At 41.1% G+C, this 27,466-nt stretch overlaps 1 protein-coding gene across 4 annotated transcripts in view; it reads right to left on the bottom strand.

Moving 5' to 3' along the window:
* Window positions 1-257: 257 nt before the first annotated feature.
* The window catches only part of CFAP20DC (CFAP20 domain containing), a 230,554-nt gene continuing 203,345 nt past the window's right edge, over window positions 258-27,466 (bottom strand). For 3 of the 4 annotated variants that reach the window (XM_045493411.1, XM_045493403.1, XM_045493402.1), the window contains 2 exons: window positions 12,879-12,973; window positions 258-835 (listed from right to left, as the gene is read on the bottom strand). In XM_045493411.1, the coding sequence (XP_045349367.1) occupies window positions 717-835; window positions 12,879-12,973 (214 nt within the window). In that variant the 3' untranslated portion in view covers window positions 258-716. Of the gene's footprint in view, window positions 836-8,231; window positions 8,729-12,878; window positions 12,974-27,466 lie in introns of those variants that run through there. The other variant, XM_045493404.1, reaches the window with a different exon arrangement.

Raw genomic sequence — 27,466 nt, forward strand, 5'->3', positions numbered from 1 at the left:
AGCATGAACGGGGGAGGGTCAGAGAGAGAGGGAAGCACAGAATCGGAAACAGGCTCCAGGCTCTGAGCCATCAGCCCAGAGCCCGACGCGGGGCTCGAACTCACGGACCGCGAGATCGTGACCTGGCTGAAGTCGGACGCTTAACCGACTGCGCCACCCAGGCGCCCCCAGTGTTTCCTTTTCTAAGAGTCTAAGGGAAGGGTAAACATTATCTTGGAATATTCTGGTAAAAATGCAAGGTAAATAAAAGGAGGCAGTTTAAAAGACCATCATACTTTATTTTTAATACAAATAGGTAATGAAACAAAAGGTACCCAGATATCTTTTAAACAAGAATACATTTTCTGTGTATCAAGCCATCATTTACAGATTAACACTGCAAAAAAATTTGAATTAATAGCTCTTAATTTGTTTCCATAAGATTATAGGAGATAAAAAAAATCCTATGTAGGATGAGAACGAACAAACGAGAACCAATTCGAAGTCCTAAAATCTTGTCTCTGTGTTAATTGCTTCGCTGACAAAAAGATCACACGCATCTACAACAAAAGCGTAGGCATCCTTAATGTCGAACGTTATTTACAGAATAACTTTATTTCTCTCAGTGACTTTGGATTCCATGGGCCTGCCAGGCTCTGTGGTGCCCACGCAGCGGAGTCACAAGCGCTCTCCTGCTCGCCAGGCAGGCTGGGGGATCTTGGCTCCGGAGGGAGGCCTCACACCAGCTCATAGTACTTCCCTGTCTGGGGATCAAAGTAACAGTTCAGACAGGGGTCATAGAGCAGAGTCAGCACTTCCTCGTCCTCTTCCACTTCCACGCTCGGATCTTCTTCACCTGTGGGGACAGGAACCACAGACACATTAGCTGCCTGCATGGCCAGGAATTCCTGAACTGAAAGGGCAGAAGGGCCAGGAGGCGGGAACCTCCATCCCTCCCGGGAGATGCTCTTTCTGTGGGCAGAATGGCAAGGCCTGAGCCGTGGGAGTGCACCGCAGGCCTGTGGACTCAGTACTGCAGCGTGAGACTGACCAGCTTCTCTGTGAAGGACAAGAAAAGTTGAGCGTGGAGAACTGGCGGGGAGGGAGACAAGAAAGCGGCAGGGCCGAGGGACTAAAGGGATCAGGGATGTGGGTGGGAGTCAAGACTTGGGGGTGACAGTTCCAGACTTCATCATGGGCCAGAGCTGTGTGGATGCACCCTAAAAATGCTACCAAATAAGCCTGAATTAAAATGATAATGTTGTTTAGAATGGAACACATATGGAAAATTGTCGGGTGATGAGTAATTTTATTAGTGGTAGGAAGGTCTTTCAAGTTTGCTGGTCACAAGGACATGGCTTCACATTCGTCCCTTGTGACAGCCAATTAGACGGTTTGGAGGAACTCCTGTTCTTTATTATTATTTTTTAAATGTTTATTTTTGAGAAAGAGAGAGAGCACAAGTGGGAAAGTAGCAGAGAGAGGGGAGACAAAGGGTCCAAAGTGGGCTCTGCGCTGACAGCAATGAGCCCCACGTGGGGCTTGAATTCACGAACTGTGAAATCATGACCTGAACCAAAGCCAGACGCTCAACCAACTGAGCCACCCAGGTGCCCCACTGCTGCCTGTTATAGTAGCAGGTTTGGTTGGTTTCCAACCATGGCATGGAATGAAAAAAAAAAAAAAAGGCTGTTTTACTAAGATGCTTCCCGAGCACCTTATATGTGCCAATGTTGTGCTAGGTACTTGTACACTTGATGCTATCACCAGCAAGTGAGTGCCCCCTGAGTGCTTCTGAAAACCACGTAATGAGAGCCCAGAAGTCGGAGGCAAGAACTCCCTGAGCTGGAGAGGATCCGAGCAGGCTCAGGGAGGAGAGGTGAGTAGGACAGCGCTCCTCTCTCTTCCTTAGCACAAGCTCCTCAGGACCAGAGAAAACCCAGTCTTTGGGCTGTGAGCTCACCAGGGTTAGTTTCAGAAGGGGCAGGGCTGGCATGTAATGGAGGCTCAGTCAATACTGGATGTTTTGGGAAAGGATGAATGCATGACTGTGAAAACAAAGTCTGTGCTAGTAAGTGTCACCGCCCAGAGTACGAGAAGGTGGTGGGACTCCATCTTTTGCAGCCAAAATCAGACCAAGCTGGTGCACGGATGCTGTCGGGGCAGTGACAAACTGGAGTTAAGTCCCAAGGAGCGGGGCCCAGGTGGTGGAGTGGGGGTTTGAGACTCTACGGCAGCCATTCCTCTGACCATCCAAAGACACATAACAGGATCGTCCCCTGCATCAGGCACTGAACGAGGTGCTGGGGATGAGGCGGTCTAAGAAGCAGGCCCTGTTCTCACGGAGTGTGCATTGTCTTGGGCAAAACACGGAATCAGCCGACTCCTTACGCAGATGGTGCCAGCAGTGGAGTAAAACGTGGAGCTACCTGGGAGGAATGAGGACCTCTGCCTTGCTTGCTAACATCTCAACTGGTGGAGCCCTCCATGGCCAAGAAAGCACTTGCCCTCGCAGAAGCTTGCCCGCATAGAAGTTAATGTGTCCATCTGAAGGACAAGGGAAGCCGGGTCTGCAGAGTTCACCAGCTCATCCGAGGTCACTTGGTGAGTCAGAGGCAGAGTCAGGGATGAACTTGGGCTTCCAGACTCTCAGTTCCATCTTCTTTCTGCCATATGGGCACCATGCTTTTGTTAAGAAGGTGATGTGGCCACATTCAATGGGGAGCTATTACATTATGGGAATTTAAACATGGAAGAGAGTAAAAAAATTGTAAATGTGTCCTCCATTTGAAAACCTCAGGTTTGGAAACAAAAGAAATTTCATCTCTCATATTTCAAAAATCACAAAGATAAGAGAGTCCATGTGGGAGGGCAGAGGCAAGATCTGGGCTTATTTCGTCTGGAAAAGACAAAGCCTGAGGTTACAGCAGCCTGTGTGGCTTCAAGTAGATAAAAGGCGGTAAGTGAGAGAGAAGTTAAGAAGATTCTGTGGGGTTCCAGAAGGAAACAAGAGGATCAACGGGGGCAAGTTACTAGGAGCCAGATTTTGGCTCAGCACAAGGAAGAATTTTCCACACTATAGAGCTGACCGGGAAGTGGAATGTGGATCCTGGAGAGGGTGAAGCAGGGACCGAGGCGGCCATTTGTGTGAGATTTTATTGTGCACAGGGTGGGACCAGATCCAATGATCCCTGTGGTGCCTTTGATGAGTTTCTGGGACTCTTTGCTATAGTGGCTTATGTCCTTGAAGTATGACAGCACTGTGCTAATGGCCACGTTAATGGTGGTAGCTGACCTGAGCGCCCTGCATGGTTTCTAATTAAGAACAGGAAATCAGAGAAGGCAGGCTGCTTTTCCTTTACTTTCTATTGTTACCTTAAGAGTGGTCCCCAGGGTCCTGCCTCCACCTTCTTCCTCCATCTAAGTAGGAGAGATTGGGAATGCTTTTCAAGTTTCTCATGGAAGACGACCCCCTTTAGGTCACTTCTGCACATCAAAAGGAGGATGTGCATGTCCTTTACCTTCAGATATTCAATCCATCATCCCTTTCTTGTTTGGGCTACTTCAGAGAACAGAACCAATGAGTAACTAATGTGTGCCTGCTATGTGGTGACATCTATTCAGTCTGTACCATGTCAAGGTGTGGATGGGACATTCACACATGAAACAAAAGTAGCTACTGAAGATTAGTGATGGGGTAACTGGAAGTTGCAACTGCAGAGTGGCCAAGAGCACCAGGGGCCTTAGGATTGGCAGATGGGACGGATGGGAGATTTGCTGTTGACTGCCCGAATTGACTTTAGGGCACTCACAGGCTACTTTGCCTCACTGGATCCTTGTTCCCTCAAGGGAATAACAAGGCCTATTTCATAGGGTTTTGTGGAAGGCTAAACTGGACACTAGATAATATGCATAGCCCACGGCACGTAGTAGTTGTTCAATAAATGATCATTATTATTACTGTTAAGGATAATGACAATATTGAAATAAATCATGAAGTATAGGCTGTACATTTTTTTAGTCAGTCAGAACAGGAACATTGATAAAGGTTTAAAGTCCTAAGAAAAGGCTTCATAGAGAGGGGCAGTATGACATTTGGATAATGGAGTCAGACAGACCTGGATCCAAATCCCATTTCTACCACTTCACAGCTGTGGGACACTGGGAAAATTCAGCACTTTGAGCCTTAGCTTTCCCCTACATGAGGACAGTAATACTGCCTGGGACGGTACCTAGGGGAACTAAGTAAGATACTCAGTTGCACTCCGCACACATAGTGAATACTCAATAAATGTTACAACTGTCATCATGAAAAATGTAAGATACATGAGTTAGACACAACAGGGGTATGCTCGCTTACATCTTATTTCCTACCCCCAAACTGCACCTGTTTGATTTTTTTCCTACCAAAAGAAAAAAAAAATAGTGGATTTGAACAAAACACAAAGCCCCCAACTAGTTTTACAAAGTACATTATAATAAATTCATCTTAAGATAAAAAGAGTTCTTACACCAAAAATCATGTATTTTTCAAAAAGTAAAACTAATTTTTCCATCCGGTGTAATGTTAAAACCACCTATCACTGAGGTAAATGATCATGAGTCAACATATCTCAGGGGTCTGCTGTCTGATGCTTTGTTTAGACTCCATCCACACACTGAGGGAAATTCTGACCTCCGGCACGTCACCTAATTGCTTAGCACACTCTGGGCTGGTACTTTCCAAAAAGATAAAATTTTAAGCTGGCGCTATTAAGTTAGAAAACTCAATACATTTTACGACCAGTCAGGAATCTTTCAAAGATGAAAATAACAGTTGTAATGGGCCATGGGTCTTTATCACCAACTGCAAAGGGACCGAGGTGGATCTAATTCATTAGTAGGGGTTTTGCTACATAATGCATCCAGACTGAAGCAATAACGGCTATATAAATGCATTCGTTCCAATACATATCACTGTAGAGCTGGAACCTCATGCGTCATGACCACGGGACTAAAGCGGGTTTTTGTGGTTTTTAGTACTAAAGCTTCAAATGGATGAATTTTAAAACTGTACCAACAATGACACTCGTGCAAAAATTGGGTGACATTATGTATAATTTTACATTGAAGTAAGTGCTTTAAACTTGCATAAAGGGTTTTGTTTTCATTATAACTTAATTTTCAAAGCCTCCAATTTACATCATTTTGAGCCATTGTAATCCCTACGTAATGGAATTATAATATCATTAAGCAATTACCACTATGATGTCAAGCAATGGGAAGTGTTTTGAAAGGTAATTATTGTGCATGGATATGGGGTAATTTTCAATTATATTCTTGGATGGTGCAGGGTTTGTTTTTCCCCCCAAATGCTAAATTGCTCTATTTAAAGACTGGCTACAGAAACTGTAAAAGGACAAATTAACAAATAAAACCATTCTCTGCTACCAGACTAAGAGCATCTGGACAGGGGTCCAAATTACATTTTTACTCTTCACCACATAATAAAGTCATTTCCAGTGAAGTAAAATTGCCTTTCAGATAATAATCTATTTACAAACTTCCAGCTTCATCCACTTTGAAATTGGTTAACAGCAATAACAGAAGAAAAACCAACGGAGCCAGACCAAATGCAGCAGTATTAGCTGCCCTCCCCTCTGTTAGATCAGCTCAGGCAAACAATCCCTCCAATTCACCTTTTGAAAGTCTATTAACATAAATGCTTAATTATCTACATTTATTGCATTTTAATCACAGATAATAGAAAACCTATATGCAGAGGCTAAGTCTTCAAGCTTGAAAACCAATGTGACATCAGTTTATGAGATTTAAAATCTCTGAATCAAGACACTGCACCTGATTTTCGATTTTCTGACGTTGCCATCCAGAATTAAAAAAAAAAATGCATTTTCTCTCTTATAGATCTTGAGAACTGATTGACTGTATTTTTATGTGCATACCAATACACTATTGTTTAAACAATTCAATGGGGAGGGATCTCCATTCCAAACAGTCAGCCTTAGGATCAACGAAGATGACATTTTAGATAAGATCCTGCAGAGCACCAGGTACTTAGAAACTCTTCCACCAATGCCTCTCACAGTAGGGCTAAATTAACTTGTACTGAGAAAGTCGACAGTGAACTGCTGAATTTTGGTTTTCAGCAAAAATATGTCCTCAGATGGGAGAAAGATAAATGACTGACAATGGGATAAAAAGGACGAAAGGGACTTTCTTAGAAAACTATATTGTTTCTTGGAAGGCAACTAACATGCTATGATTACAGTTCAGGTTTCATTGGGGAAATAAGTAGGTCAAGCCCTTTTGCAGAAACCAGTACCTATATTTTACATGGAAAATGCCTTTTGAAGCAACATGTTGGAGGGTTTGGTTGATGAACTGGGAATTACTGCAGTTTCGTTCTTTACAGGTAGTCTCTACTTGTGAATGTGCAGTGACTCAATTGTGCTTGTATATCAAATCATGGAGTTAAACTTACACAGTGATACATCTTAAACTTACACAACATTACATGTTAATTTTATCTCAATAAAGCTGGGAAAAAACCTACAAAACCATTGTGCTGCTTGGAAATGTGCGGCTTACAACTCTGAATGCATTTTACTACACCCCCAGGGGGTCCCTAGCCAGACTATTGAGCTTTGAAGCCTACAGAGCTCACAGTGTCTCAATGGCTGGATTTCAGGCAAGGCAGCAACACTGTAGCTGGGAGAAAATGTATCCCAGTTCCAGCAAGGGAAGCTGAAGTCCTGGACCAAGACCCCGTCTGGGGTGCATCTGGGGAATAAGTAGGTAGGGATGGTTCTGGAATAATAGAGAGAGAGCTTCAGACACCAGCAATGTGTTTAGTATTCTACTATAGGGCTCACTTCTAGGACTCCAAAAAGAAGGCATATCTTTGTGCTAGTAAGGGTGCTGATCACCATTCTCCCACCTTCTCCCCCCAACCTCCTCTGTGCAGAAAAGACACCCCTGGGATCCTGATAGCTGCATAAGAGGAAATATCTCCCATCCCCAAGGTTAATCTGAGAACAAAAGGCAACTAACTACTTGCCTAACAGGGGAAGGGGTGGGGACTCTGGACTCAAGAATGTCATAAATACTTATACATTCATTATACAAGCTGAGCATTCATTATACAAGCTGAGCGTTGAGGTGGGGATGCTATGGGTCTAAGGAGAGTACTGAAGAGAATACTATTTTATCCAGAAAGCTTCAAGAAAGGAACTTCCTACAGGTAAAAAATTGCAGTGGACATTTCAGTCGTATGGTTCTTACTGACCTAAAGGGAATTCTGCAGTCCTACAGCAGCATGGGGGTTCAGGGTGCAAATCGCCTGGTCAGACAGGCTTGGGTCAGAGTCCAACTCCACACTCAGTGGGTTTGTGACCTAGGCAGCGACCTTAATTCCACCTGTACAGGGTGGGACATAACATAGCCCCACACCTGGGAATGTAGGGAGAAGTCATCGTGAGGTAACACAGGAAAACTCGACACTGGCAGGCACATTATTACTTTTACATTACCAATACTGGTTTTCGGGGGAAAGTCTCCTATGCACCTTAAATAAATCCTGAAGATACAAGGAAGATCCAAAGAGTAGACCAAATCATCCTTCTGTTTCCCATGATTCATGCATTCACAACTCATCAAATATTTATGTAGCATTTACTGTGTCCTAGGTGCCAAGCCAAGCCCTTGGGGATACCAATGGTTGTTCCATGAAGCATAATGTCTGTATGATCACTAATAAAACAGATTTTAGAAGACTGCTTTTAGACTTGGAGTATTAGGTGAATGTCGAATAATTGTGCTGCAGGAAATAAAGATTCTGGAAAGACTCCCTTGTTGGACCCAGAGCAGACAGCCAGATTCCCCTCTCTCTGGTTAGCTTCAGGGAACCATGAGGGTTTTCTAAATTCTTGACTAGTGATTTGGATATTATACCTATAAAATGAGCATCTGTTGCCTATTTATGTCTCATGGGGGATTAACCAGTGTTCATAAAGGAATATCCTATGTGGCCTTGCCATAAAAAAAGGCAAAAGACTGTTATTTTTATGAGACTCCGGCAACTCGAAAAGCACTTCTGAATGTCTTTCTTACTCAAAATCTATGTAAACGGCAGAAGAGGTTTTGCAAGCCTGACGAGAGAGGTCATTACTATTCTGTTTTGGAGCTGGTAAGCATGAATAATTTAAGGGTCATATCTGTAAAGGAACAAATGTCAAAAACAAATTGACAACTATTCTTCGAGCAAAGTCTGCTTTATTTTCCAAAGGTCAGTTTGGTAGTTCTCTTGAGTAAGTTCTGAAATCGTAACTTCCCATTTTTACATTTCACGCGCACTCCAGGAAAACACATTTTTGGTTAAGTGTTAAGGGCTCGAGTGCCATGGTAATTGACATTCAGCAAGTGTGCCTCGGCCTGGGAGGAAGTATGGAGAGCTGCCCATCTCTCCCTCCAGTCGACTGGTGCGGAATGCGATGCTGTTCCTGCCTGCTGGCTGGCTCTGCTGGCAGACGGGCTGTGTACTTTAAGGTGGCATTTATGCACTTGAGGTGTTCTATCTGAGCAGAAACTGCGGGTGTGACACAAACTTGTACCGAATAAAGGAGGGACTCGGAGGCCAAATATAAGGCATGTGTGGAAATCAGTGCAGGGAGACCTCACCTGAAACGGAGTCAGGAAGCCCAGAAGGGGGGGTGCTCATCATAAGCTTTCTGTGGCAGCTGACACCACATGCCTGGGCAGAAAGAAGTTCACTTTACTGCCCCAGCAGAAGGAAGAAAGATTTTCTTCTTGACGAGCAAGAGTCTAGCCAAAGAGAAACCATTGCTACCCTGAACCCTTGCTTTAGACTTTTAGACTCGTAAAGAGTTTCCTTCAAAGCAGCCTCTCCCAACTCCCTCCTTTTTCTCTACCAAGTATGGTTCCTCTCCTTTGTTCTCCAGGCTTGGCTATGCTTTGCCATAGCTTGCGTGTCCTGAATTGCCATGCCTCTGCTATTTCTAAATAAACTCATTTTTCTGGTAAAACACTTGCTCTTTTGTTTTTAAGGTTAAAACACGCACTTAATTTTGTGTGGCAACGTTTCCTAGGGCCATGTGTTAGTCAGGCCATCGTTCTCTGCTGTTTATCTACAGTTATGCCTCTAGCTCTCTAGCTCTACAGATACATCTCAGCTTCTCCACTTGTGATGGAGCTGTGGGGGGTCAGCACATCACTTCCCGGCTCTAAACCCCAGTGTCCTTGTGTAAAAGATGGGCAATGACAGTAGCTACACCTCAGTAGGCTATTATGTGAATTAAAAGGCACTGGCAGGTGTGGGTCACAGGAAGGTGACATAAATATTAGCTGTTATGACTTTCATACTAGACATCTGAAGACGGAAGATGGCCCTTCCCTGTAAGCCAGCCCCCAAAACCACCTTCACAGGTTCTGCAGAAAGGCATGGATGTGGAAGAAGCCTGGGTCCTAATCCTAGCTGGGGCTCTGAGTGGGCACTCGACCTTCGACAAGGTCAAACAGAGGTCGGTGGACTGCATCAGTGTTTTTAGCTGATTCACTGGAGCCCCAGGGCAGGGTTCTGGGTCCCTAACTGCCCCCTTTAGCCAGACCAATTCTGGTTTCATCTCTTTTATATGTTGGCATTTCATATGGAATTCATTTGAAAGAAAAGTTCTCACTGCCTAACAATAAAGTTTAAGAGCCACTGCATAAGGTGACCGTTTTTAGTTGCTCAAATGCATGGGTGTAGGTTCAATACTCCCACTGTTGAATTGTTAGAAATATACCTAAGATACTAAAAAATTGGAATGGGGGAAAACTGAAAGTAAGATTTCAATGGATGACTCATGTTTCCCCCCCAAGGTTGGTATAAAAAATGATGAGTTGAAGAACATTTCTCTCTCTCTTTTCTCCCCTTTCTCCCTTCCTGTCTTCCTACTAACAAACATTTACAGAGTATCTAATAATCAACAGAAAATGTGTAGGGTACTTGGGATCCAGGAGTAAGCAAACTGACAAAGTCTCTGCTTTTAAAAACTCACAGGCTACGTAGCAAAAAAGACATTAAACAAGTAAACAAACCACGAATTACAAACTGTGAGAAGGGCACAAAGTAAATATTAACAAGGTGAAGGGAGATTGACCTACTTAGATAAGATTGTCTAGAAGGGCCTTTAAGAAGGTGGGTGACAAACCAACACCCAGGCCTGCCAGCTCAGCAATCGGGTGATCTTGTCTCTCAGTCAGCACCTCAGTCTCTTAGATCTGGTCTCACAGCAACGTTGCCCCTCAGCCTCTACTCCCACTGGGAAAATGTGGCCACTTGTCATTTTTGACAAGCGTGGATGGGAGGGGTAGGCAGGTTCAGGGCTGAAACGGAACCAGAGGTTTGCTTTTTTTTTTTTTTTTCTTTTTTTCCCCTTTAAAGAACTTAGCTGGGGCACCTGGGTTATCAGCCCGTTAAGTGTCCAACTCTGATTTTGGCTTGGGTCATGAACTCAGAGTTTGTGAGTTCAAGCCCTGCATCAGGCTCTGCTCTGACAGTGCGGAGCCTGCTTGGGATTCTCTCTCTCTCTGCCCCTACCTTGCTAGTGCTGTCTTTCTCTCTAAAAATAAATAAATAAATTTTTAAAAAATTAAAAAAAAAAAAAAAAGAACTTAGCTACTTAGCCCTTGAGATGTTTTGTTTTTTTTTCCTGTAGATGAGGAACTCTGAATAGAAAATTTCAATTCCTGATTTTATGTATATTATTTTTGAAGTAGGTAATCTAGGTACTTGGCTCAAAATTTAAAAAAAAATTATAAAAACAGTGGTTGGGCTCTGGGGCTGGGCTGTTTGGACTCAAACCCCAGCTCTGCCAATGACTCATTGTGTGACCCTGGAACAAGGTATTCAAGAACTCTGTACCCCAGTTCTCTCAGCTGTAAAAGAGCAACAATTACACACGCATAAAAGCAGTGCCTTCCTCACAGTGTTGCTGTGACAGCTAGATGTTACAACTTAGCACAGCATCTGACAGATGGCCCTAAATTAATGCCATTATGCAACAGAAGCCCAGGAAGAAGCCTGGACTGCCCACAGCCACGTCTCACTTTTCCTTCTGATGTTACCAACTGGATACTCGAAACCCTTATTTTTCTCTGACTCTTTCTAAGAACGCTATCTTGGCATATTGATATGTTGTCTAAAACTAAGCCAATAACATGTAAAGATTAACCAAATAGGAAACACTAATTTTTGATGCTATTAATTAGCTACAAACCATTCAGGCATATCAGAAAAGGGGAAAGGGACAGCTGATAAAAACCTAGGCTGCCAGGCAGGAGGGGGGCCAGATCTGGTTAACATTGGCTGGAACATTTCTATAACCCTCTGAATTTAATTTGTTAATTTGCCCTCGATGGAAGTTCTCTTTACCTTCAACATGACTGAGCTCCTGGCTGTCAAAACGTCACTTTGCAATGGTGACTTTAAGACCTCCTTTCAGCTACTTATCACTAATATATATCTTGGGTGCCTTTGCTCAAGGACCATGCTCTCTGTTCCTGTGGTTTATTTAGGACACTTAACATAACATATTATTTGTTCTCTCATGGCAAGGTCTCCTTCTGACAGCTGAGATTCTGTTTTTCTGTCATAAGTAATTATAAATGTACATCTCTAAAAAGATTCCCAATTTGGGGGGCATAATTTATTTCAGACAGTAAATCATGGAGACATCTCCATCCCTTGGGCAGCCAAAATGTACACTTCAGATGTATGAGCTCTCACTCTGAATTCTCCATACCTGAAGAAAAATGGGATGCTCCCCTTTCTCCCTGGGGCAGTTAGGGGGAAAAACGTGGCACCTTTGTTGGAGCAGTTTATATTGGCTTCAGTTCCTTTATTATTATTATTATTATTATTATTATTATTATTATTATTTTTAATCTCAGATGTAGCGTTCCATCTTCAAAATTCAACTCTGAAAACCATCTCAGGGTTATTTGCCACTGCAGCTATGCACGTTAGACTCTCTCTACCTCTTCCATCTCAAGCCCTCTGTTCCCACCAAAGATTCTTTTCCCTTCCTCCTCTATGCACTCCTGACAATCATGTTCCCCGCTCACAACCAAAAACTAATGATTCATTTCTAGGACTCTGGCCAACAAAGGGAACCCAAGGCAAATCTTCACTCCTGCTTCCTTCCCATTCTTCCATTGTTACTTGTTATAACTCTGTGCCAGCCTTATCTTTAAAGACAAGTAGCCCTGTATTAGTGAAAACATGTATCTAGTGATGTGGGAGTATCAGATCTGCTTTATAATAATATGAACAGCTAATATTTGGTAGGTGCTATTCTAAATGCTTCGTGTACAGTATGCTTTAGTGAATCTTCATGAAAAGCTTTCAGGTGGACATTATTATCAGTCTAATTTTACAAACGTGTTAACCGAGGGGTGCCTGGGTGGCTCAGTCGGTTGAGTGTCTGACTTCGGCTCAGATTGTGAACTCGCAGTTTGTGGGTTTGAGCCCTGCATTGGGCTCTCTGCTGTCAGGGCAGAGCCCACTTCAGATCCTCTGTCTCCTTCTCTCTGCCCTTCCCCTGCTTGCTCTCTCAAAAAATAAATAATTAAATTTAAAAAACAAACAAACAGATGCAGTAACCAAAAGTCATACATGTCACACAGCAGACATTGGTAGATCTGGAACCCAGATGAAGGTCAATTTGATACCAAAGGACTTATCATCCTATAAAATGAAAGCACAGGCTACCTCATTTTGGGGGTGCAAGCCTAAATGGTTAGCATTTAATAAAAACAGCGGCAACTCAAAGTGGCTGATTTTCTCTATTTGTAGTTAACTATTTTAATTTTTTTATGTATAGCATTTTTCATATTCCTACCTTGAACACTCAAGCTTCCAGAAGAATCCAGATGCTGTTCTGTTGGCTGCTGACTAGGAGGAACAATCGGTGGGCTCAACATATTTAACCAGTCCCTAAAAAAAAAAGAAGAAAGTAAATAAACAACAGGTCTACAATTTCACATATAAGTTTCATCTTCCCCCTGGAGTTTTAATTTCCTGGGGCTTCCACAAAGAAACACTTTTTCCTTCTTTCATATTTCAGAAGGACAAAATGTCTAGAAGTTAATATTCAGTTCTGTAATCGAGTAATATAATGTCAACCACTGAACTAACTAGTTGTTCCACATATACATCAACTAATGACAACTACTTCTCTTGAAAGATTATCATTGTGGCTCTCACACGGTACACAATCCCTCTCATATAAGAAAGTTATTTCAGTGACTCAGAAGAAATGCGGCAAAGACAAAGCTCCTTATGACCCTAAGGAAGCCTTGCAAAGTCACATGTCACTCCATGACAACATTCCAAAACAGAAGGTGGTCTTGGAGCGGTCAGAAACCAGCCACAATGGTGGGGTCCGCAGGCATTCACTAAGTGCCTTAGAGCAGCAGAGGGCAAAACAGGAACAGTGAGGGGAGCTGGGTCCCTGAGTGACCCGTTCCTTCAGTTCTCCCACTAAGAATGGGGGCAAAAACCACTCCGGAAAGCCCCTCCTACATTCCATCTTTCTGCCTCCAACTGCCAACCTCATTTCCCAACATTCTTTACTCCCCTTCCTCCCTCTTTCTCTTCCAGTCCTCCAGGTCCCCCTAGGAGGTAGCTGCATGCGTGTGATGCACGTGGGTGACCTCCAGAGGGTGCCAGTCAGTGTGTGTCTACTTCAAGCCTCTCTCCTCTCTAAACTCGACACAGCTTCTTCAGGGGAAGGGAGCAGGAAGGGAATGTGAAGGATGTTCCAACGTGAGCCCTACTGCTTGCACTGATTTTATTTACCTTATTGTTCACCTTGCATCTGTATGTTTTACCTTATTCTTCTCAAGAGGAGCATGTCCTCATGACTAAACAATGTCTTTCTAAATTTCTGTATTGCCTACTGTCTTTACCTACAATGGGAGACAGTCCCAACAGTAACTAAGAGCACTGGCTCTCCAGGCCAATCTCAGCTCCATGTTTCCTCACGCTGAGAACACGGCCAAGCCACTTAACATCATAAGCCTCTTTTCTAAAGAGGAGTAATAATAGTACCTTGGAGTTTTATGTTAGGATTAAATGAAAAAAAAAAAAAGGATGAAAACATTTTGGCGTGGATCTGGGTATAGAATCACATTCAATAAATTTCAGCTATGACCACCACTGTCTTCATTATTGATGAAAATCATAGCACGGCTTTACCTACAATGATAAACCATGGTAGGAGGAATTGGATTTTGTTGGAATTAAACCCAGGATGGTAGAATGGTTACAAGTCTCTACAGGAGAAGTTTTCCATGAAAGCCCTTCACTCTTCTAGTAAAAAAAGTATCTCAATGTAAAAATTACCCAATTCCTATTTGTAATATTTTAAGACACTTCTCACCTTAGCTATCACTAGATTATGGCTAGTGAAATAAGGTGAACACAGTGTATAATTGAATTTCATAATAACACATTAAGGACATCAGAAAGGATTTGTCACAGACTTCCAAGCTAATGGGGCATTTTCTGATAAGCACCTTTTATTTAGTCCATTTCATTACAGTAGACCAAAAACTCCTACATTATGGAAAATTACAAGGTCACATACAAATTACCAGCTCCAGTGACCTCATTACTCAGTAAGAGTGTTGGAGAGCAAGGATGAACAACAACAAACAATAATGTTATCATGTGATGACATCCCCAGTGACAAATCAGAAGACACTCTGCACTGGCAACAGTAGCTCCTACTCATGGACCATGGACATGTGGAAAATGTAGATGAGGGTTGTGTGACTATTATAAAAGGCAAGACATTCACTTCTTAGGCAAGTTATTTGATTAGTATTTTTCCTTCTCAGAAGTAGCTATGAAAAGTACAGAGTTCTTCCTTGTGTGATTTTTTTGATTGTTTTAAAATAATTTCAGATTTACAGCTTTTCTGTAAGAAATACAAAGAATACTTCTTTGCCAAGAAGAGTGTAAAGAACTCCAATATATCCTTCCTCCAGATTCCCCCATTTAAACACTTTATCAATTTGCTATCTATCTATCTATCTATCTATCTATCTATCATCTATCTATCTATCTATCTATCTATCTATCTATCTATCATCTATCTACCTATCTATCATTTCTCTATCTAAACAGGGTCTGGCAAACTATGGCCCATGGGCAAAGTCTGGCTTACTGCCTGTTTTTGTACAAGGCTATACAAAATAAGAATGGCCTTTACATTTTTAAGTGGTTGGAAAATTAAAACAGTATTGTTTCATGACATATGATCATTATATAAAACTCAATGTCAGTGTCTATAAATAAAATTTTATTGGAATAAAGCCATGTTTGCTTTTTATGTATTGTCTATGGCTGCTTTTGTGGTACAATGACAGAGGTTAAGTATTTTTTATTTGGCCCTCTACAGAAAAAGTCTGATGATCCCTGGTCTATAAGTATAGGCTCATTCTCCAACACTAACACAACACCACAGATTCATTCTCATCTCTCCTCTTGCCATAGTTGTAACTCTTTTTGATGGTGAGGTACATGGCTCCCATTATCCTCAATAAATTTACTTATTTTCTAAACTATAGGACATACCAAAAGTAGTTTCAGAATTACTAGGCAAACAAAACAAAACAAAACCCCAAACCTACTCTCTAGAGTTCTCTATTTAGGTTTCTTTTTATCCCTTAGTCAAAATACTATGTTCTAAATTTACTTGGGTTAGTTCTTTTCCCCCTCCTTTTCAGCGTGGTTGTATTATTTGTTTTAAATATAGCTAGACTCATCCACTTGTGTTTGTACTACATTTCAGGCATTTTTTTCTCCATTAACTGATTTTTATTATTTTTGTTGTTGTTGAGTACGTAAAATGTTAACAGTTCAAAGTCAAAATATGCAGAAAGTCATATTCAGGTAAGAGTTACATTTCCCCTATGCCTCCTAGACTGTTTCCACCCCCTCATCACTTCTATGCCATCCTCACTCACCCCTGTATAAGAAATCCATTTCATTAGTTCTGGTATCTGCTTTCTATGTATTTTTTTTGCAAAAAATAAGCAGCTACACGTCTAATGCAGAAGGTAGCATATTATAATGACTCTTGAACTTTGATTTTTTCAAACTAAAATATAACCTGGAAATCACTGATCCCAGCTCACAGAAAGCACCTCATTCTTTTTCACAGCTGTGTAGTACTCCATGCATGACTATACCATCATGTATTTTATCACACTCTCCTATGTTTGGGCATGTTTTCAATATTTTGCAATTATTGCAATTAATGCTGCAGTGAATAACCCTGAGCTATCTATTTTTGTATACTTGGAGATATATCTTCAAGGTAAATTCCTAGAAGTAGAATTCCTGGGACAAAAGGTAAATGCATACTTGGTTTTGTTAGATATTGGCAAAAGCCCTCCACAAGAGCTGTACCACCTGTGTTCCTACCAGCAATGCAGGACAGTTCTGGTTTCTCTATAGTCATGTCACAACAGTATGTTGTCAAGTTTTTAATGCTTTCCAGTCTGAGAGATAAAAACTGATATATTAAAGTAGTTCTGATTTGCATTTGTTCTCAATATGAGCATTAGGAGTGGAGTTGACTGTCTTCATTTGCATAATAAGGCCATGTATGTAACATATAAATATATGCATATATGCATTTTATATCAATATTTTAGGTCTGTTCATTTCTTTGCCCCTTTTTCTATCAAGTAAGCCCTCACTTTGTCATGTGTCTTTGGTTACCCTGGTTTTTTATTTTTATTTTTTGCCATGCAAAAATTAAAAAAAATCTTTCTGTAATCAAATATATTAATCTTTTCTTTTATTGCCTCTGTATTTTGAGTTATAGTATATGGTGTGAGTTTATTCTGGCATAAAGTGTATCTAGTTTTATCTTTTTTTTTTAATTTTTTTTTTAACGTTTATTTATTTTTGAGACAGAGACAGAGCATGAACAGGGGAGGGTCAGAGAGAGAGGGAGACACAGAATCTGAAACAGGCTCCAGGCTCTGAGCAATCAGCACAGAGCCCGATGCGGGGCTCAAACTCACGGACCACGAGATCACATCCTGAGCCGAAGTCAGATGCTTAACCGATTGAGCCATCCAGGCGCCCCTAGTTTTATCTTTTAAAAAGGACTGCAGAATTTTCTTGACAAGTGATGTTATTTTAACTTAAGATTTAGAAGATTTTATACAATTAAGAAATTTTGATCAGAGCAATACACTTGTTTGGCTTTTTACTAAGTATGCATTTACAAAGTATATTTTCAAAAAAAAGAAAGAGTTCTATGTTAACTATAAAATCAGGACTTTTGAGAACTTTTAACACACTGAATCTCCCTAGAGGAGGACAGAGTATACAGCACTGCCTACGTGCGTGCACCTGGAACCATCACATCTCTTCAGATCATGAGTCCATAGACCACACCTTGAGAAACGCCGCTTCAGGTTCTACCATTTTCCCCATCCGGGTGCCATTGTTTTTGTTTGTTTTGTTTTATTTTCCTTTGTATATATTTAACAATTTCATTTTCTCAAGAGCATTTTTGGGTGGCTTGTTAATAAGCACAAGTACGTAGTCTAGCGTCTGTATCTTATATGTTTATATTTTCATATGGAATATTTAATGCTAATCAACTTGACCCTTTATCAGCTTCTTTAAGCATGCCTTCCCCACAGGAAGCAGCAAACATCTGAGGAAGTGGGAGTTTGGCTGAGACACACTCACAGAGTGCCTGCCCGGCTGGGGCAGGAGATCTGAAGGGGCTCCCTGGCCAGCTCTCACCCCAGCCCAGCTACTGCGCTCTGGAGTTGGCTCTTGCTCTTTGTTCCGCCACTTTCATACTCACCTTGTCTTTGGCACTTGATACTCTTGTTGCTTTTCTGAGCTCTGATTATAACCCTTTTCTCCCAAGGACGGACTCTTGTTTTATGAAAGCCTCTAACTCCTTTGGTGGATGGATACCCTTTCCAGTCAGGCCTGCCCTCTCAACATGCTCGGGTGCTGCTGCGTCCTCTCCCCTCCTCTCGTGGGTTCAGGCAGCCCCCTCTCCCCCAACCCAGCCTCTCCTCCTGAAACTGGAGAGGAAGGACTTCCAGGCATGCTGAGCACTGTCACCGGAAGATGTTGTTTTACTTAAGAGTCAAGACAATGGATTCACGTTAAATACATGTAAAAATATAGTGCAGATGGAGAATAAATACCATCTCGTGAATTTTCACAATGGCCAGATTTACCTAATATTAAAATCTTGGCCAAAAAAGAATACCACAGTTTTCCTCCCACTTGCATGCCAGATTTCTTCGAAGCACTGATCATTAAATGAATCAGATATTCTTACAACTGAGGATGCTGTCCTCAGTTAAGACAGACTATGGTTTCAGTGCCTTCATTTAAAAAGATTTTTTGGGGGGACGCCTGGGTGGCTCAGTCGGTTAAGCGTCTGACTTCGGCTCAGATCATGATCTTACGGCTCATGATTTCGAGCCCCGAGCCCTGTGTGGGCTCTGTGAGGACAGCTTAGAGCCTGGATCCTGCTTTGTATTCTGTGTCTCCCTCTCTCTCTGTTCCTCCCTCACTTGCACTCTGGCTCTCTGTCTCTCTCTCTCTCTCAAAAAACAAAACAAAACAAAACAAAAAAAAAACCCAAGAACAATTTTACATACATTTATTTCATTAATGTGTTTCCTATAAATACATTATATGTGTACATGTATATATATGTATACATACATACATATATATATATATATATATATATATACACACTTATATACAAATACATTATATGAAGCCAACAATTTAGCTTAATCATCTCTCTACATATTTGGTAACCATTTACTGAACTCCTGTGTCAGATCCTGGGGAATCAGAGAGCTCATAGTCAGACGGATGAAGCATTTTCGCCAGCAGAAAATGAACTACAACATGAGCTGTTCACAAAGGTTGCTGTGGGGCTGATCAGATCACCTGCTTGTTCCCTTCAAAGACGTCTCTTGTAATGAAACTTCTACAGTCTTGTATACACTGAAGTATTTATTGGGGGGAGGGGGTAATTACTTGAGAAATCTAAAAAAGATCTAAGAGATCCGGACACATTTTTCATCTAGCTCTTATTTACACCCTGAGCTACCTGCTGTCATAAAGCCCCAGGTCAGAGGAGCCAGCCAGTGAAATATTTATATGGGAGATCTTATAGCAGGAAGTTAGCAATTTGCAGCAACTTCTATCCAATACCTAATGATATTTATCATGTGGTGCTAGGTCATTTCTTATTCATTGAGGGAAATGTGGGTTTTAACAATCTTGTTATGGCCAGGGAGTAGACTGGGGACAAGCCTGGGAAATATCTTTCTCTGGGGGAATTCACAAATTTGTTTTAAAAGCCAGTGAATACTGTTTTCCCAGAAAAACATACATAAATACCAAATTTTACTTCCAATTTTAGGAGGTCATAGATCATCCAAAGCCCAGTCATGGACTTCTGGACTCCCAAGTTAGGTACCTCTACACCTTGCAATATCGTGGGGGTGGTGGTGTTTCTTGCGGTGTAATTTCCAAGGTTGGCAAAGTTTTTCTGTGAAGGGCCAGACAGAAAATACATTGGGCTTTACAAGCCAAGAGGTCTCTGTTGCAACTACTCAACTCTCCTGCTGTAGTGTGAAAGTACACATAAACAGTAAGTAAATGAATGGGCATGGCTACATTCCAGTAAAACCTTACTTAGAAAATATCATGCCATGAGCATCATCCGGCCCGCCGGCTGTAGCTGAATGACCTCCGTGTTAGAGCAAGGAGCCGTGAGGTGAAACATTCTCAAGGCTCTAATGAAAATTCCTGTCGATTTTCCTACTACATGTGTTTGGAATCCGACTTTCTCACCAACTCTACTTCTACTACCAACGCCCATTGATGACCATGCCTTATGCTCTCTGCAGCAAAGGCTTTTAATGGACCCCTCACTGCCATTCATTCTGGCTTCCCTTCTCTGTTGTCTACACTGGAGCTAAAATTCCTATCTGATTATGTCAATGTCTGGTTTAAAACCCCTCAGCATCACTGGGAGGATATTGTACTTGAGGGAAAAACCCGAATCTTTATGCTGGCCTTTGAGGCTTTGCATAAACGAGTCTCTATGTATTTTTTTCTAACCACATCTTGCATTATTCTCCCTCTCACACACTTAGTTCCAGCCATGCTGGTCTTCCCTCAATTTCTGGAATACGCCATGCTCCCTACTATCATGGGACCTTTGGCCAGGCTGTGCCCCCTTGTCTAGAGCATGCTCTCCTCCCCTGTTTTTTACCTTTCCTTGGCCTGGTAAAGTCATACCCAAACTTGTGATTTTAGCTGAACCATCACTTTCTCAGGAAGTCTTGTCCAAACACACCCTCTCCAATCTAGCTGAATTGCTTTGTTACTCCTTCTGATAGAGCCACTGTGATCTTCTCATTAAGAGCTCTTATCTCAGCTCATAATTACATTCTCATTTGTTTGATCATTTGATATATGTATTTTCCCCCAATTGCTTCTTACCAAGCAGGGTGCCTGGCACAAGGTAGGCACTTCCTCCATATTTATCAAGGGCATGACTATCGAAAGAGTATCTTTGGCAGTTCAGAATACTGAGTGCCAATCATTGTTGAAAGTTTCCCTAACAATCGTTAATACTGTTGTTGCAACACTCTCCATATTTTCCCTCCATTTTGTTCCTTCTCCACCTGCCAGGAGCATGCTACTGGTTCTTCATCATGTGCTTGGCACACACAATTTGGGGCAAATCTGGAGACACACATCTTGCCTCTTTATAGCCATGACAGAAAAATTTAATTTTCTGCCTTAGAAAATAGAATGTTGGTTCAGATATATGTTTACTAGGATAAAAAAAAAAACCACAATTAAGAAAATATGTTTCTTTCTTTCTTCCTTTTCTTTCTTTCTTTCTTTTTTTTTTTTGAAAGCTAAATAGCTTTTATCCATAGGATTTCTCTCCCACTTGAAGTAAGAAGATCAAATTATAAGTTGGGAACTCTTTCGTATATCTTTTAAGAAGAACTGGAATAAGAATTAAGATGCTATTGTGTAATTCTGGTTCGTTTTCCACAAGAATATTCTAACCTCAGTGTTGGATTCTTAGTGTTTGAAGGTTGCCTTCTATAACATTCCCACAAAGTGATGATCTAATCTATACCTGGGTATCAGTAACTGTGTATGTACTACTTTCAAAAGACCATATTTCCTTTTCAAAAACTTTGACTGTTAAATGTTTTTTCTCATGTTGAGGCAAAATCTGTTTTCATCACCACCTATTTTTCCTTTCTTTCCCCTTGGCACTTTTAAGGAACAGTTGTAATCTCTCTTTAAGGCACAGTAGAAGAGAGCTAAGGGACTGTCCAGAACTCCTTCCCCTGCTCTCTGGAACAGCAGCTTGTAACTACATGGCCTCCTGGGAGTTATCATGTGAGCCTGCAACCTCAGTTGACTGGCCCATTATGTGGACACCTGACTTAAATTGGGCCAACTGTGTTTCCCTAGAACTTTTGAAACTGGATCTGAAAAGGAGAGACAGTCTCAAGTAAAGATGGATGCCAAAAGAAGCAGAACTCAGATGTCATTGGTCACCATATTTCCTATCACACAGAGGAAGCTAGTCTCAAAAGAGAATGAGGAAGCTTAAAGTCTGGATTCTGGGAATGAAACAGTGTTGGTACCATTGAATGAATATGGAACCTGGGGAGAAGAAACCAGTTTGGGCAATCCAGGATTTTGGTTTAGCACATGAGGAATCTGAGGTCTTGGTAGTTTCTCCAAGGGAAGATGTGCTGGAAATACTTAGGGATCCATTACTAGCCCTAACCTTGGATCTTGAATATGTTGGCATATCTCTAGTACCCACTGCCACCATTTTTCTTAGTCAATGTTTCTAGAATCTCTCTTTTGTTCTTCCCCCACTCAATCTGGATTCCCACTAATCCAATCCAGAGTGAGTTTCTAAAATTTTGCTCTTAGGGAAAAATTCAAAATCACCACATTGGCCTAAAGCTTTACATAGTCTGGTCCTATCTCTACAGAGTATTTTTGTGCCTTCCCCTCACTCTCACCATCATGCTACCTCCAGGCTTCAGAGGGAGAGCCACATCCTTAACCTCTTTTCTCATAATTGCCTAGTGCTATAGAGTGAAGGTTTGTATCCCTCCAAAATTCTTATGTTGAAAACTAATCCCCACTGTGATGGTATCTGCAGGTGAGGCTTTGGGAAGTGCTTAGGTTGTGAGGGTGGAGCCCTCATTAATGAGATTAGAGCCCTTTTAGAAGTGATCCTAGAGAGAGCCTTTGCCCCTTCTGCCGTGGGAGGACACAGTGAGAATACCACTGTTTCTGAACCAAAAAACAAGCCGTGACCACATTATAAGCTCCATCAGGTCAGGCAATCATGTCTGTTTTCTTCACCTTGGGCCTGATGCATAATAGATGCCCAACAAATGTTTGTTGAATTATTATATTGGAATTAAAAAAACACGTTTGTTGAATGAAAACTTGTAGGAAGGACGGTCAGGGCTATAAGAGAAGGACCTGTAGGTGTGAGTGGGGAATGGATGAGTTCTTGAGAAAGACTTGATAGGGAGGTTAGAATGTGCTCTGAGAGTGGCAGGAACAACAGCACAGGCCAGGAAAGGCAGCTGGTTCAGAACAATATGGGAATTATTTTTCCCAGATCTTTCTTCTCCTCCCATCCTGAAAGTGCTCAGAAGATGTTTACATTATGGTGGGATTTGGAATAAGACTACGTTTCTTCCATAGCAAAAGCTGGGAAACCCATTGCATAAAGAAGGACTGTGTTTTCACCTCACATCAGCCTATGCTTATTTGGAGACATGCAACAAACAGTCACACAAAGGGGAAATCATACTCTTTCTTCTTCTGGCCTCTGCAAAATCATCTTTCCTGCCCATGCTTTTGTCAGAAAATCCATAAAATGGGGAGAACCCAGCTCCCTCCAAGTGCTCAATGCTCCAACAAATCACAAAAATCATTAATTCTTCTTTCTCTATTAAATATACTTTATATGTTCTCTGTAGAATTGAATCTTTCCTGTTTGGCAGTATTTCCCCTCAGGCTAAAAAAATACTAATGATATAGCATCTTGGGACCATTTTACAGACACTGACTCATTAGATATGGCAGATAATTCAACTCTAGAGGCACAAACCCAGGCATCAGCCATCAAATTCAACTACAGTATGTGAACAGTGATAGTGATAGCCCATTTCCTTGAGACAACATGGAGAAAGGCTGAGCCCTTCTTTGCCTTCTTTATACTGTTACCAGCACAGTTGCTTTATGATTTCACATTGAATAGAGGTTTATTGAGCCTCCGGACTGTCTCAGACTTTATACCGGGTACTGAGGAGTAAGACATGATTCTGCCCTTGAGGAATTCAGTCCTGTGGAGATGGATTGTTAGACCAACATTTAGGAGAAGGTTTCAGGTAGGGGTTTCGGAAAAAGTGATGAAAGGGTTGTTCCTGAAAGATGAGGAGGAGGCAGCAAGACAGGGAAAAGATGGAAGGATATTCTAGAAAAAGCAGCAGGTTCTATATCAGAAAGGTGTGGAGAGCTGGGAGCACCCCTACTAGTGTGAAATGATGGGCACTGGGCATACATATGTATGCACTAGATGATGGGACTGTAGTCAATTGCTGAAGAAGGCAGGGGTCTTAGGTGACAAACCTAAGTGGCAAAAGTTCTAAAGTTTCAGGAAACTCAGTGTGAGCTGGTAGGAGTGCAAACTGGTGAAAAATCTGGTAATATCAGTCAAAGTTACCTTTGGACCAAATAATTTCACTGCTGGGCATTTATTGTAAACACATACTTGCCCAAGCTCACAAAAAATATGTGCATGAGGATGTTTATCACAGCACTGTTTACAGTAACAAGAAGTTAGAAACTACCTAAATGTCCATCAGCAGAAAACTGGCTGAATAGATTATGGTACATTAAAACAATGAAATAACATCCGGCAGTTAATGAAGAATGTGTTCACCTGTATGTGCAAATTCAGAAAGATGTCCAAAATCTATTCAGTAAAAATCTAAAAAGCAAGTTATAGAGTCTTATGTATGTTGAAAAAACATACAAATAAAACATGTAATTTCCTTGTAATAGGCACTGAAAGTTTCCGAAGGGTGCACAAGAAACTGTTAAGCATAAGCATACCTGGGAGTAGAAATGTGGGTTTGGGGGTGGGTGGAGTAAGACCTGTTTCTCACTTTCTATCTTTCTGCTCAGATTGAATTTTCTTCTACTTTCCTTTTTAAAGGCAGATTCTCTCTCTTCAGGAGCTATTAATTTGATGACATCTGTAAGAAAACTTTTCTGAAACACAGCTTCAAAGTATGTTTTAAAAAGCATTTTAAGTGATGAGTGCTAGGAGAGAAACAGGAGTCTAGGTTGGTCCCTCAACCAATAGGGGAGGAGAGAGGAAAACAGTGCGTTCCTCACGCCAACATGCACATCTGAGCTGATCCTAGCAGCCTTCCCCATTGGAAATATCAACTTCAATGATGAAAGCAGAACATTTTGGGTCTTTATAAATGTTGGTAATGTTCCTGGAAATTGTCAAGTTTTCATTTGCATAAACAACAGCTGCTTTATCTAATGCTTTAGATACGACTAAAAGAAATAGGTGGTGGCTTTTTATTATTACTTTTTTTGAACACATCATCCATGATCCTGATTATTAAAACAAAATTGTTCCTGGGCTGAGATCTGAACTGTCATGTCTGACAACTCAATGAGATAACCTGATAAAGAGTGGTTACAATCAGAAAGCTGGAGGATGCTGTGCAATAGGCCAGCCTAAAAGCTCAGAGGGAACACACAGACTTTTTCATTTTCGAAGATGTATTCATGGAAATATGGAAAAAGAAGCTTAATATAATGTTTTAATCTGCTTTTCAAAGGATCCCTCCCTCCCTTCCTTCCTTCCTCCCTCCCTCCCTCCTTCCCTTCCTTCCTTCTTTCTTTTAGTTGCTGTAAGATGAAAGGTCTCAGTGTCATGGAAAACCAAGCTGACTCACTTATCCTTTACCTTTCACTGGAGGGGAATCATTTTGGGGTGAAAATTCTCAAGGAAGTCAGTTTATCTCCTCAAAACAGAAAAAACTAATCAAGCATTGTCTGATTAATTAGAGACACTTGAAAAAATGCTATCAAGGCCTACAGCTGTAATCAATTCAATCAACATGCAGAGAGCCAATCTGGTTTTCTTGATTAACAAAGCTGAATGTTAAACAGAGAAGTGTGACATTGTAGTGCCATTAGCTAAGGTTACAAATTGTGCATTTTTCCTACATGTTCAAAGTCAGGTCAGGATAAAGTGAAAACTCTCTTATGATGAGGGTCATGGGCATGAACATTGCAATTCTCCCTCTTGATATTTCCATGCCAGAAGAATAATTTCGTCTAAGTAGTAGAAACGGGTAGTAACTTCAGAAGGCTTCAGTGCAGACACACAAAAAAATCAAGTACTTGAAAAGATCATACAATAATAAAACAAAGACAAAAAAAGTGATGTGAGATTTCTCTCAGTTTAGTGTCACCCAAGTTGGTTATGGAATTCATCAGAAACAGACATGCCAGACATAAAGAGATAAAATTTTTCTTATTACATTTTTAAGATGTGGATGTGAAATGCATCTATATAGTGGCTGATGAGTAAAATGGAAAATTTAATTTGCTTATTTTATTTGCATGAAGTCAATTTAAATGTCAAGATGTCTAACGCAAGATTGGTTTATTAATGGTTTGTTTCTTGCTCTTTAAAATCAGTTATAACTATAAAGTGATGATTATATTTTGTGTAGTTGATCTTTGCAACACAGTCTGGAATTCTGTCTGTGAAAACAGCAATTCTCAATCTTTTGGAGATAAAAAATTCTCTCTCTCTCTCTCTTTTTTTTGTGCTTAGAATTCAGTAAGAGCACAAATAAATACTTGCTAACTAGTGTATTGCAATCAGATACATTTGTTGCATGTAATGTTACCAAAATAGTTTAATTATGGAAATATGGAAATAATTTACAAAAAAGTAAATTGAAAAGAATTCAAGGTAATATCAATATCATTCCCATTCACATGTTTTCTTGAAGAGAGGTGGAAAGAGTATGCATGGCATATAGAAGTCACTCCATAAATACTTCTGGAGGAAACTCCTGAAGAGTTCAAGCCTGCCCACTAGTAATGTATTGTAGTACCTGTGATTTTGGTTGGCCACTTTTCCTCTCCCTCTTCTGAGAATGTAGCTTTTCTTTCTTATGGGCAACCCACTTCATGTGGTTTGGGGGAGTGCTAAGACCTTCCTTTACTCTCAGTATGGGGGCAGACATGAAACCCAAGGTATGCCAGAGGCCACTCTCAGACTTTTGCTGGGTTTATGAACAGGGTCCTGACTCATGTCCACCAAAATGTATACATGATAATGGTATCTACTGAGTATATTTTCCGGACGGAAAATGAAAGGTAGAGGAAAACGATATGAAGCTGTGATATTTCTTTTTTTTTTTTTTTTAATGTTTATTTATTTTTGAGAGAGAGAGAGAGAGTGGGGAAGGGGCAAAGAGAGAGAGAGACACAGAATTGGAAGCAGGCTCCAGGCTCTGAGCTGTCAGCACAGAGCCCGATGCTGGGCTTGAACACGCAAGTGGGGAGACCATGACTTGAGCTGAAGTTGGACACTTAACCGACTGAGCCACCCAGGCGCCCCGAAGCTGTGACATTTCTTAACAGGTCCTTCTGAAACCTTACATTTCTATGGGAGACAAATACTGTTTTACCCAGCAGAAGGATGCACATACAGTAAAGACTTCTCATTCAAAATAAATACATCTTTGGGGATGCAGGGCAAACAGCTGTCTCGTGAAACAACAGGTTTTATCTTCATCTTTGAAGAAACATTAAAAAAAGATCTGAATGCCTGCTCTTGCCACTTTATGCTTTTGTTCCAAGTATTGAGAATAGAATGGTGACCAAGCCACAATCCCCACTCACAAGGAGCTTAGAGTCTAGAGGTGGATACAGGTAATAAATAAGTATACAGAGAAGTGGTGGGGTTCAGAATATACCGTCCCAAAATGTGCCACTTTGACATGAGGATTATTTTGAGCTGAAGGCAATGATAAGAAGTAGACACAAGAAAAAGTCTTTGTCTCCCCTCTCTCTACCAGGAAGGGTTGGATGGTTTTTACTCATTGGAGACAACTCTAGACTCTTACCAGACACGACACAAGAGGAATCTACATAGCAAACCTTACTAACTTGCTCTTATCTTCCATTGGTTCCTACCATATATTCATCCTTCCACAATCTGCCACTTCTAGAAGCTCAAAGTCCCATTCCTTTGTCTTATCACTTTTCTACAAAATAGACTTTTTTTTT

This window comes from Leopardus geoffroyi, chromosome A2 (assembly GCF_018350155.1).
Source record: "Leopardus geoffroyi isolate Oge1 chromosome A2, O.geoffroyi_Oge1_pat1.0, whole genome shotgun sequence".
NCBI classification, from domain to species: domain Eukaryota; kingdom Metazoa; phylum Chordata; class Mammalia; order Carnivora; family Felidae; genus Leopardus; species Leopardus geoffroyi.